At 43.3% G+C, this 12337-nt stretch overlaps 1 protein-coding gene across 3 annotated transcripts in view; it reads right to left on the bottom strand.

The window, feature by feature from the left end:
• Positions 1-4199, bottom strand: part of PIP5K1C (phosphatidylinositol-4-phosphate 5-kinase type 1 gamma) — a 116217-nt gene extending 112018 nt beyond the window's left edge. For all 3 annotated transcript variants that reach the window (XM_054980198.1, XM_054980199.1, XM_054980200.1), the window contains exon 1: positions 4055-4199. In XM_054980198.1, coding sequence (XP_054836173.1) covers positions 4055-4160 — 106 coding nt within the window. In that variant the 5' untranslated portion in view covers positions 4161-4199. The remainder of the gene's footprint in view (positions 1-4054) is intronic.
• Positions 4200-12337: the final 8138 nt, after the last annotated feature.

The following is a 12337-nucleotide window of genomic DNA, read 5'->3' as shown; positions in this document are numbered from 1 at the left end:
CTCATGAGGTTGTTGCAAGGATCAAATGTAGGGAGAAGAGCCATGTCCACTACCCTGAGCTCCTTTGAGGAAGGGTAGATTAAAATGTGTCAGACAGATCCCCAGTTGCAAGCCATTTTATTGTGGAGGCTGATATCCTGGGGTGCTTGTAGGTTGTTCAGCATGTAAATTGCAAAGAAAAGGGGAGCAACACACATGTCTTGGAGGACCAAGTATGATCATGTTGACGTTCTTTGCAGAACCTATAGAATGAGATTTTTTTTCTGGGTGGTAGGCAGAGAAAACGAGGCATTCCAATAGAGGTTCCTATAAAAGAAGGGGAAAGAATACATGGATGGGAAATCCACATTAATTCCCACTCCCTTCTTCTACAACAGGTTTCCCATAGTCTTCATTTCCCCAAAAACAGTGTTGCTTGCAACTGAACTATTTATTTCCTCCTGTTGCCATACTGGCTTTCCTCTTACCAATTCTTACCAACTCTTAAGATCCAACAGGGACTGAGCCTCTTCCAGGCTTCTACAGATATACCCTCTACCTCTCATTCCTGCAGTCAAGCAGCATCTGGCTTCTCTTTTACCCTCTGACACCCCCCATACCCTAACACTGCTGCTTTCAACAAGCCCCTCCCCCAATTCTTGCCCCCTTATCAATTCATTCTCCTCTCTGATCTTCCTTCTAACACCGACACCTTCCATTACCAAACTTCTCCCATTGGCAGAAGTCCCTACATTAGTGACTGTAGGGTTTTCAAAGCAAGAGATGTTCAGAAGTAGTTTGCCACTGCCTGCTGCTGACAACCTCGAACTTCTGTGGTGGCCTCCCATCCAAGTACTAATCAGGGCCGACCCTACTTAGTTTCTGAGATCTGATAAGATCAGGCTAGCCTAGGCCCTGCAGATGAGGGCCTTCCCCTTTTACGAAATCATAACTGAACACATTAAGCTGTTTGCCCCCCACTCAAGTATTCTCCATTTTCTGAAGATCCCTGGCTCACAACCTCCCACCCTTCTACACACCGTCTGATTATCTCCCTCAACACCCAGTATGATGATACAAAGAAGTCTTTCTGGCACCTTAAAGACTTAGAGGTGTCCTCATTTGGCAGATATTAATGCAGAGACACAAAGAAAAAAAAGTTAACTTTTTGGGGTCAAAGGCAACAAAATGTAAGAGACAGAGACATCATAGAGTTGTTACAGTCTGTACCACCTGCATTTCACTGCTTTTAATCCCACTATTCACATTTTTTCCTCTGTGCCAATGTTTCTGCAACAGAGGATACACATCATACAGAAGGGGGGCTCTTGCTCACAAAAGCTTCTGCCCAATAAAACTCTCAGTATTCCAGGTGCTGAAAGACTCTGGTTTGTTTTGTGCTGCAGCTGACTGACATGGCTGCCCCTCTGGAAGTTAAAATAATGATATCATTATTAATACATACACTTCTTACAAACACAACGGGATCTGAGTCCAGTGGCACCTTAGAAAACAACAAGATTTTCAGAGCATAAGCTTCTGAGAGACAGAGCACCCTTCTTTGTATCTGAAGGGAGCTGACTCTCGAAAGTCGATCTTGTTGATCTCCAAGGTGCCACTGGATTCAAATGCTGCTGTCCTGCTGCAGGTCAACATGGCTACTCACCTAAACTACTTACAAACATAAGGAGCTGAGTCAGAATACTGGTTCATTTTGCCCACCCCTACTGTCTACTCTGGCTAGCAGTGGTTCTCCACGATGTGGGCCAAGACTCGTTACCTGATATCCTTCAGTGAAACTCTCAGAAACTGAACTGGGACCTTTGACATACAAAGCACATGCTACATCAGTGAGCTACAGCCCTTCCTCACCAAAAAGACTATGTATGGCAGTGCCAGCATTGTTTTCTCTGGCTGGCAACTGCTCTCCCGTGTCTTGGGCAGAAAAGGGCCTTTTCCATCACCTGCTGAGATCCTTTGAAATGCCAGAAACTGAATCTTGGACCCTCTGCACATGAAGCAAGAGGTTTATTACTGGCCTATAAGTTCTTTCCTAACATAAAGCTGCCCCTCTAACTCAGTTCTGTCTCTTCTGACTGGCAATGGCTCTCTAGGGTTGCAGGCACTGGAAGGTCTTTCATAACACCAGCTCCCCAAGTTCCCCTTTTAAACTATAGATTGCAGCAAACTGAGACTCTGCAAGTTTCCATCAAGAAGTTTCACCGACATGATGATTCTCAGGCTTGCTATGACTGGTGAGTAATTGGATGGGAGATCACTAAGGAAGACAGGGGTTGCTATGCGAAGGAAGGCAATGGCAAACCCCTTCTGCTTATCTCTTGCCTGGCATGCCCCGTGGATGGGTTGCCATACGTCAGTTGTGACTTGATAGCACATTCTTCTCTCTCACACTTGGGACATCTGCATGAAAAACAAGCACTCTAGGGCTGGCCCAGGCCTTCTCCCAACTCCCTTATAAGGAGCCCCACCACTTCCATGACCCATCCTTCCAAGCATAATGCCACAAATCCCCCTGCTACACCCCAACAATATTAATGAGTCCCAGGGTATAACCAGAAAGACCTTGCTAAGCAGATTCTGGTTAGTGCTTGAATGAGTGCCCTCTCAGGACCACCCATCCCCACATGCTGCCATGACTTTCAGGATTGAAACAATCAATAGCAAGCTATCATAATTACTATTAATTACAGTATGTGATACTACTCTACAATAATACCATTGACATTAACACAATTGTTAATTGTAACAACAGTGACCACAATATCATTTACACAGCTTTAAGATTCTACGTATCCCACTGAAAAGAACCTGCTGCAGGAGACAGTATTTAGGGCAGCATTTAGCCATTTGAGCTGTCTCAAGCAGTTCTCTGGAGAGGTAGCATATATATTCCCTAAATAGAAATAATTAGTTGTTGTATCAGTTAGAATGTCAGATTAGGACTGGGGAGTCCCCAGGTTCAAATCCCCTGCAAACCAGGAAGCTTCCAGGGTTAGGCTGGGCCAGACACTATTTCAGTCAACCTACCTCACAGGGTTGTTGTGAATACAAAACAGAGGAGGGGAAAACCACCTACAACACCATGCAATCCTTGGAGGAAGAGTGATTGAAAAATGCTAAACATAATAAAGCTCCAGCCAGGGCTTCTATTCCCTTCCTTAGTAAAAACCACAAAGGTGCACAGTTGTGGCTTTGTACTAACAACATTGCAGGAAAGCTGATTTTCAAAACATGTTTCTGTGTTTTTTTTTTTTAAAGAGAGTTAACAAAACTGGAGAGCTAATATACTGAAGAGATAGATCAAGATGGGTAGCTGTGTTTGTCTGTGGCAGTAGAAAAGGGCAAATGTCCAGTAGCACCTAGAACAACAAAATTGGTGGTAGGGTATGAGCTTTTGTGAGTCACAGCTCACTTCTTCAGAGGAGTAGGGAGAAAAACTTAGTTTCATACTCAGAAAATACTATAAGGCATTCTGAGGACCTTCAGGCCAAACACAGGATACAGACCTCACTAATGGAGAAATGTAAGTGTGGTGGCTGTAGAGATGAGGATAAGAAATAGAATAATAATCATACAATAATAATAATCACACAATCATAATAACTATACCACTAATAATAATAATGGTGATAGCGATAATCTTATTGATTACTATCAAAGGGATAATAACTGAGATAACAATAATAGAGATAATGATGATAATAACAACAATAATAATGAGCCAGATTCCAGCCCAGTAGCCCTTCAAGACCGTGTCGGTGCTGCTGGACCTGAACCTGGCTGTTCTACTACAAACCCACACAGCTGCCCACCTGAAACTAATAATAACAAAAGGGATAATAATAATTAATAATTTATTTACAATAATAAAAGGGATAATAACAACAATTACAGTACAGTGACTGTGACTCTGAGAATAAGAGCAGCGATTTGGGACGGCGATAATAGCAAAGCGACAGGAGCGCCCCTCATCCCCTCCATCCCTGAGAGGCCAGCGGCCGCCCCAGGAGGGCGAGTCGAGGAGAGCAGCGGCGGTCCCCAGCGCCGCGCTCACCTGCAGCCGAGTCCCCCCATCCTGCCTCGGGTGTGACGGCTCCTGCCCCGGCCTCGGCCTCGGACCCGCCGGCGCTCCCCGCGTCGTCCGGCGCCTCCAGCTCCATGGCGGGAGGAAGGAAAGGCGGCCTCAGCCCCGGCCGGCCGCCGCCGCCTGCGCTGAGGAGACTGAGCCCGGCGGGCAGGCGGAGGCAGGCGCGCGCACCCTGGGAGGCCCCATCACAGAGCGCGGCTGCTAGAGAGGCGCGCGAGGGGGGCGGAAGCGGAAAGGGGAAGGCCGCCTCACTCTCTATGGTCAGCGACAAAACAGATGTGTTGGTGGCAACCGCGCGTGGAGATATGCTGTGCTAGGCCATGAGCAAGATTTGGGTCCAGTAGGCACCTTAAAGACCTTCACAGGAGTCAGAGAAGTTAGCTCGTCGCAAAATAGTAGCACCTTTAAGACTAAGCAATTTTATTGTAGCATAAGCTTTTGAGAACCACAGCTCTCTTCGTCAGATACATCTTTATTGTAGCCTAAGCTTTTGAGAACGACAGTTCTCATCATAAGATGCATCTGACGAAGAGAGCTGTGGTTCTCAAAAGCATATGCTACTGGACTCTTTACTACTTCACAGGATTGTTGTTATTCTTTTGTTCGTATTCTCTTATTATAAAGGTTGACCATTGAATGTTGGAATTGTTTTCTATGTTAAATGTTAAAGTTAAATATAGATAGGCAAAACAACTAGATTGCCAGGGTATGAACTTCTGAGAGTCAAGCTCCCTCGGTCAGCTGCCCCTTTGAGCTTTCCTGTTCTCCTATTGTTAATCTACCTTTTGTCACTGCATCACATCCCCAATTCAGGGTTTGAACCCTGGGCATCCGTTACCAGTTTAAGTCCAACTCCTGTTTTTTGTGGAAGAGTAGAGAGGGAACATGCAGATTTATATCAGGGTATGAGCTTCTGAGAGACAAGCTCCCTTGGTCATCTGCCCCGTGGAGCTGCCCTGTTCTCCTATTTGCAGTTATTGTTAATCTACTTTTTGTCATCGCATGACATCCTCAGTTCAGGGTTTGAACCCTGGACATCTGTAACCAGTTTAAGGCCAACTCCTGTTCTTGTGGAGGGACTTGGAAGACAAGGCAGAGAGGGAAGGTGATTAATCGTACAAGCCTATGCAGATTTGTATCAATTTCAGTCCATTGAAATCAGAGGACAGATTGGTGATTCTGTAAGAGTGGGACTGCTCACGTTCCTTGTTGGAGAAAGGAAAGTTTCAGAGAAAAGGAAATCTCAAAAGGAGACTTTAGCAAGAAAATACTTAGAATTTTTCAGTAGGTTTGATTGATACCTTTCTGAGCGACTAAATGGTTTCTTATCATTACATAGAGAGTTCACATGGTTTAGTGGTTAAGAGTGTCAGACTAGGATCTGGAGGGAACTAGGTTCAAACCCAGCCATTGATTGTATTGATTTATACTATGTAATCTTCCTAAATCATTGAGAATAAATAACAAAAAAAATTGCAAACACCAGGGTTTTTTTTTAATTTGGCGATAATTTCCCACCCAGAAAAAAAGGATTTCTGTTTAAACACAGAGATCACAAGATTTCTTTTTAAGTTCTAAGAAAGATGACAGAGATCTTGCAAAACTACCTGACGATCACAGTCTCCTTTATGGATTGCCTAGACAACCCTAGATTATGTTGCTAACACCTCGTTTCACTTATTGTTTTCTGTTGAATTTGCTGAAGGTCTTAGAGCCCTTCCCAAAGTATAAAATGAAAAAAATCACTCATGCTTTGGAAAGGGACCAAAGCCTTTAGCAAATCCACTTAAAATATAAGCAAGGCAGGGGACTTTGACAATGTTGCCTAGACCCAAAATGGCACCTGAGATCTTATGTAGGGTTGCCAGGTGTCAGGCTATGGATGACAGGCTATGGCAGACAGATCCCTGGATCATTGCAGCAAGACACAGGTCCTTGGTTAAATGACTTTATTCAGAAATCAGATCTTTTCCATATGCACAGGTCCACAGGTTTACCTATGGACCTGTGCATAGAGCACAGCCAAGCAGTACAGCTTCTTTGAAAGGAATAAAGGCTTGAGAAAAGTACAAGTCTAAATACTCAAACATTCCCCTCCCTTCCAAACCACAAGTTTGAGCGGGAAGAAGTCTGGGAAACTTTTCTGGAGTTTATACATTAGTTAGACAAGATACAGAGAACTGTAACATTTCAGACATTACAAGGTCATTTCAAGGAGCTTCAAAGCAAGAGATTACCCGTAGCTCTCCCAGCTGTGTTCCCAGGCTGTGAGAGGGAGAAACGAGTGTGATGCATACAGTCTATCAAACAGTGATGTGCATAGCAGTTGCAATATGAAATCAGACAGTAATACAGTATTAGCATTTAGCACCCCTAGAACTATGACATGGGTGTAGGGGCTACAGACATGACACCAGGTGTCCAGTATTCATCCAGACAGTCCAGGATTCTCTTGGACTGTTTGAGGAAAATAAGATCAAAATACCGGATACCTGGCCCGGGCAAGAAAAGGAGGCACTGCAACGGCCTGGGCAAGCCTCGTTGTAGGATTGCCAGATCTGGATTTGGGAATTCCTGGAGATTTGGAGGAGTGGAGTCTAGAGAAGATAGGAGAAGGCCCAAATCGGCCCCAAATGAAGCAGGGAAACGCTCCCACAGGCTGCGCAACAACGTCACTTCTGGAAGTGACATCATGCCAGTTAGGGGCGTGCGCGCTGCAGAGGTGCCTGTCAGTGGTGGGCAACTTCCGGGAGCATGTCCCCTCCCACCAATCGCCCATGAGGGAGCAAATCCCCGGGAGCTTGCCTGCCACTGGCGGGCACCTGGTCAGCCTACCAAGAGCACAAAAGTGCATGCAAAGGGCGCACGCAAAGAATTTTAATCTGGTAGGTCTGGGGTTTTTTCCTATTCCATCTGGCAACTCTAATCTTACGAGGTACTCAGATTGTTCAGTGGGATTTACTTAGTAGGGATCCCCAGTCCCCTGGTGGGGGATCCCCAACTCCCACCCTCTGCCTCCCACCACCACTCACCTGGTCATTGGGGAGGGCAGGGAAACAGGCTTCCCAGGCATGCTCCTGCATTTTGCATGCACGCGAGGAGCAAAGAGAAAGTAAATGCTAGGTCCTTCCCTCCCACCAGTAGTGTAAAGGGCTTCACGTGAAACACCTGGGAATTCTGAAGAACTCAAAAACCTGAACTGTTTTGGGTCATTTTGCTTGGTTTTGGATTTGTTTTTTGGACACACCTAGAACCACTATTGAAATATGGCCTCTCCTGTGGGGCACTTACAAATAGAGAGGGAAGGTGCACATAATCCAGAGGTGTGGAAGCCTGAAGAGGGAAGGTGCACATAATCCAGAGGTGTGGAAGCCTGAAGTTTCAAAGTGGCAGAAAACTAAGCCAGCCAAATTTTAAGGTTCTGGGCCTCTCATCTCCCTTGGGAGGGCTCTCATCTCCATGGGGCGGGGGGCAGGAGGACGCACATCACGGTAAGAAAGGTTTATGCTGATGGCTTCTGTCTACCATCCTGCCATCTGCGGTCAATATGATTACTGCTGAGAATTTCAGTGCTGTAGTTACCACGCCAGTTGGATTCAATCATATCATAAAGAATCACAGAGGCCAGAAGCAATCTCTAGGATGCCAGCACTGACTTCTTGCAGCCCAGACTGCCCAGGCTTTTTAAGAGGCCCCACTAAAGGAAACTGCCTGAAGAGCAACAACATAGACTCTCCATGGGGCAAAAGAATACTTCTGATCAGGGGTGGGTGTCTGGTTGCTTTTGTCACTAAATATTTCAAGGAAGTGTTCCAGTTTTCGGGACAGGGGCAGAGTGCCTCTAGGAAGATTTGCGGAGCACCTTTAATACTGCTGGCAGTACAAGTTTCCTTTTTACATCCCTCTATCCTAGGTCTTCATAAATTAAACCTTTGTGGATTTAAGCATCTTGCCTATAAGCATATTTACAAAAATGGTGCTGCACACACATATGAATATTGTAGCATGCGTTAATCAGTCTCTGAGTGATACTACTAAAACAGGGTGTTCCAGCCTTGAGTCTGCAGGCATTTCTGGATTTTTGAGAAAGAATAGTGGGTGTCCTCCCAAAATGACTGTCATGGAAGATGGGTCCGAATGCCAAGGGGTGGCAAAGGGGGTAGAGCAAATCATAAAGTTCTATGAAATTCTGAACCAGGCATCCTCCTGCAACGGAGACATCTGCTGCGGACTGGGCACTCCCCACAGTCGCAAAGGCAATGCCTCCTTGGCTCTTCTGATGTACCTCTTGACCAAGGATATGGAGAAAAGTCAAGCTCACTTCTTTACTCTGTGGGGGGAGACAGTGTATGGTTTTGGTTGGCCACAGGGAGAGGTTACTAACCCCACATATATATATAGGGAAGTCTATGTCTCCACAGCCAAAGTCAAGTGTGTGTGGCCGTGACACATCTGCCCAGGATGCAGTTATCTGAAGCTCCCTGTCTTTTTCAAGGTCCTTTCAATGTTATCTCCAAAGTACAAGAAGAAAGCAGGCATCTCGCTAGGGATAACTATGCCAAGACAATTATGCTTTCCTTGTGTCATTTCCCTGATTCTGTTTTTTAAAGCAGTTCAGGAAAAGCGATTGCTGAAGAAATGAGTTAGAAAAAAAGCCATCAGAAATATGTAATTGATTATTTTAAACTGTGATTTTAAGCTGTGATTCTCAAAAGCTGCTGCTACAATAAAGTTGGTTAGTCTTAAAGGTGCTACTGGACTCTGCTATTTTGCAACTACAGATTAACACAGCTAACTCCTCTGGATCTAAAACGCTATAGTGTGTTTAAAAATAGCCAGTTCTGTGTTTCCAGTGTTAAAATTTAACTTGATACACAAATGTCCTTTTGGAACTATATGAGATTGCTGTGTCCAAATGAAGCATTTTCTTGCTTACTGCAAAAGTTGTTTGCCGTTTTTCATTTTCCCCCCTCTACCCCTCTACAGACTAATGAGATACAAGTGCTAAGAGCTTCCGGTTTGGGATTCATGGAGGTCAAACGCAGCTCAGGGAGCTGGGCTGTCCGTGCCGCTGTTTGTGGAGGCTGGAGGGGCGCCAACTGCTGGCAGCCCCCTGTTCTCAGGTGGAGAACAGGCAAGTACGCTTAAGAACCTGAGGGTGCGTTGATCTCGGGTGTGAGGGGGGTTCTACACAACGAGCCCCCGTCCACTCTTGAGGTCCCACCCGAAGAAAGGTTGTCAAAATCTCTGCAGCGGCTCTGGAGTCAGTTTCTGGCATAAGATCTACATACCCAAGCTTCAGTAAACCGAAAAGGGAATAAGAACTAATTGGATATTTGAAGCAGCGATTACAACCCAAGAGAAACGTCTAAGAAGGTAAAGATTGCTATCTCTTAATACGGGACAGATTATAAAAAGGAATAAAGTGATAAAGAGAATCTAAAAACTGCAAGAGACTTGTTATGTAAAGGAGGAAGTTCCGGCAAATTAAATTTTAAAAAGTGACATTGTAAAGAGAAGTTAATGCGGAAAATTGACTATTGTTTACATACCTGCGGCTAGGAAGAGATAGCAGACTGTGAGAAAGTTTTAATATCGCGAGAACTGCTGTGGAAAGAAGAGGAACAGGAAGTGTGTCAGAATCATAAAGAGACTGGCAAGAAGCGGCTTGTTAACAACGGAAGCGGAAGGTCGCCATTTTGAAACAGGGCAAAGCTGTGACTTCAAGGAAAACGGAAGTAGGCCATCTTTGGTGAAGGTAAGGGCGATTGCTTCAATACAAAACCATAGAGAAAAAACGCCCGACATTTTGGATTATGCAAACTCTTTTCTCTAAAAAATAAACTGAATTTGGACTTTTAAAAATAATAGAAAGTAACAAACTAGCGCCACGGAGTTGAGGAAAAGAGCGGACACGTGGGAGTGAAGTAGAGCTAGCCCCACGATGTCGAAGAAGGAGTGGCAAACTGCGCTGGAGAATTTGGATAAAAAAGTTTCAGAAGGAAATAAAGAGCTTAAAGAAATGATGCAGGAGAATTTTAAGGACTTTAAAGAAGCACTAAAATCGGAGATGGCAGAACTCACAAAAAAATGGATCAAGTACAAAATGACTTGCAAGTTACACAGCAGAGAGTTAATGTAGTAGAGAATGCGGTTGACACCTTAACAGACATGCAGAGAACGGAGATGCGAGGAATGAAGGGAAGAATGGCCGTAGCTGAATGTAAACAAATGGAAAAGCAACTCAGATTTCGTGGGATTCCGGAGATTGTGGAAAAAACAGCCCAAGAGCAGATTACAGAAATTTTGGCGGGCTACCTGGGGAAAGAAGAAGAGGAGGTTGCAGCTCTTCTGGATGTGGCATACAGAATTAACTCAAAATTTGCAGCTCAGAAGAAGTTACCAAGGGATGTGATTGTGCAATTTACGACCAGAAACACAAGAGAGTCAATCGTAAGCAAACAGTTTCAGGAACCATTAGAAGTCGACAGGAAGGTGGTGAGAGTTATGAAAGAATTGCCCAGAGCGGTGTTGTTGGAGCGGAAAAAATACAGAGAGCTGGTCCAGATGTTAAAGGATTTGAAAATTAGGTACAGATGGGAAATTCCAGAAGGACTGGCATTTGAATTTGGTGGAGTAAGGAGAAATATCAGGTCGGGTCACGAGATGGAAAACTTTATTAGGGACAATGAAAAGGACTTACCAAAAAGTACAAGAATGTGATCATGGAGTGTAAAATAATATCTTGGAATGTAAATGGACTAAATTCACCTTGTAAGCGTAAGGCTATTTTCCACTGGCTTTTAAAACAAAAATGTAATATAGTATGTCTCCAAGAGACACATATCAGAAAACAGGATTTAAAGTATTTGAAATTTGTAAAGCTTGAAAATGAATTTGCCGCAGCCTCCAAAAAGAAGAAGAGAGGAGTTGCATTGTATATAAAGGAGGAACTGCAGCCAAAATTAATTTTAAGTGATGCAGAAGCTAGATATTTAGCAGTGGAAATAATTTGGAACTCGAAGAAGACCTTGGTGATTGGAATTTATGCACCCAATGGCGCGAAAGAAAACTTTTCAAGGATTTACAAAAACAACTTAATGAGCTGACCTATGATCAAATAATTCTGGCAGGCGACTTCAATGGAGTTACAAACTTGGAAGAAGATAAGAAATCTAAAATTGCACAAAAAAAAGAGGACTTTTGCCAAAGTCGTTTTTTGCGATTAAGGAACAGGAAAGTCTGGAAGATGTATGGAGGAGACAAAATCCAAAAAACAGACAATATACCTTTTATTCTGCAAGGCATGCTACTCTATCAAGAATTTTTTTTTTTTTTTGAAAAATTTTTATTGGGTTAGAATCCATTATTTCCACATTTACATTCAATTTTCCCCAATTTTTTCATCTCTAACCCCCTCCCTTTCCCCCCCCTTTTTGTTGACTTCCAACAGCTTTCCAACCCTTTGTCCCCTTTCCCTTACTTTTATTAGCTTCCTCTATCTAAAACAAATATATATTCTCCATTATTCTAAGCAGTACATCCTTAACTATTTTTAACATTATATGCCCAAACTGTAAGCCTTTGTTTCCATCTTAGATAAACAATTTATCCCAATTTTTCAATTTCAGGTATTTCTATATATCATAAACCATATAGATCATACATTCGTTTATATCAAACAATTTGACTTATTCTCTATATATATTACTCATTCTATCTTTTTATAATAGTTCTATATATCTCTCCTCACGTAATCAATCAATTTGACCCATCTATATCTTCAGACATTCAGTTTGGTACAAAACTTGTCAGAAAAAAAAGAAAATATTGTTAGTTAATCGCTCCTTATATTTAGTCCTTATAATTAATTATTTTCTCTATGTTCTGTTTGTTAACCTATATATATCTATATATATGTCAATCTATTAATCTGACTGCTTATTAATTCACATTTATCTCTTCTCCCTCCGGTAAAGTCTCCCCCCTCTACTTCAATACTTCAGTAGTTCTCAAACTGCCACAGTTTTCCTCCCACCTCGCTACTCTATCAAGAATTGATATGATCTGGGCTTCCAAAGAACTAATGTTGTGGACTAGAGATGTGGAGATAATGCCTAAGGTAAGCTCAGAGCATAATCCTATCATGTGGAGATTTGGGAAAAATACTAAAAGAAGAGGATGGAGAATAAATGAAGACTTGCTGCAGATAGAAGATAACATGACATTGCTATGAAAGGAGACCAAGTT

Source organism: Eublepharis macularius, chromosome 5, assembly GCF_028583425.1.
Source record: "Eublepharis macularius isolate TG4126 chromosome 5, MPM_Emac_v1.0, whole genome shotgun sequence".
Taxonomy (NCBI): Eukaryota; Metazoa; Chordata; class Lepidosauria; order Squamata; family Eublepharidae; genus Eublepharis; species Eublepharis macularius.
This window is presented reverse-complemented; position numbering and strand designations above follow the sequence as displayed.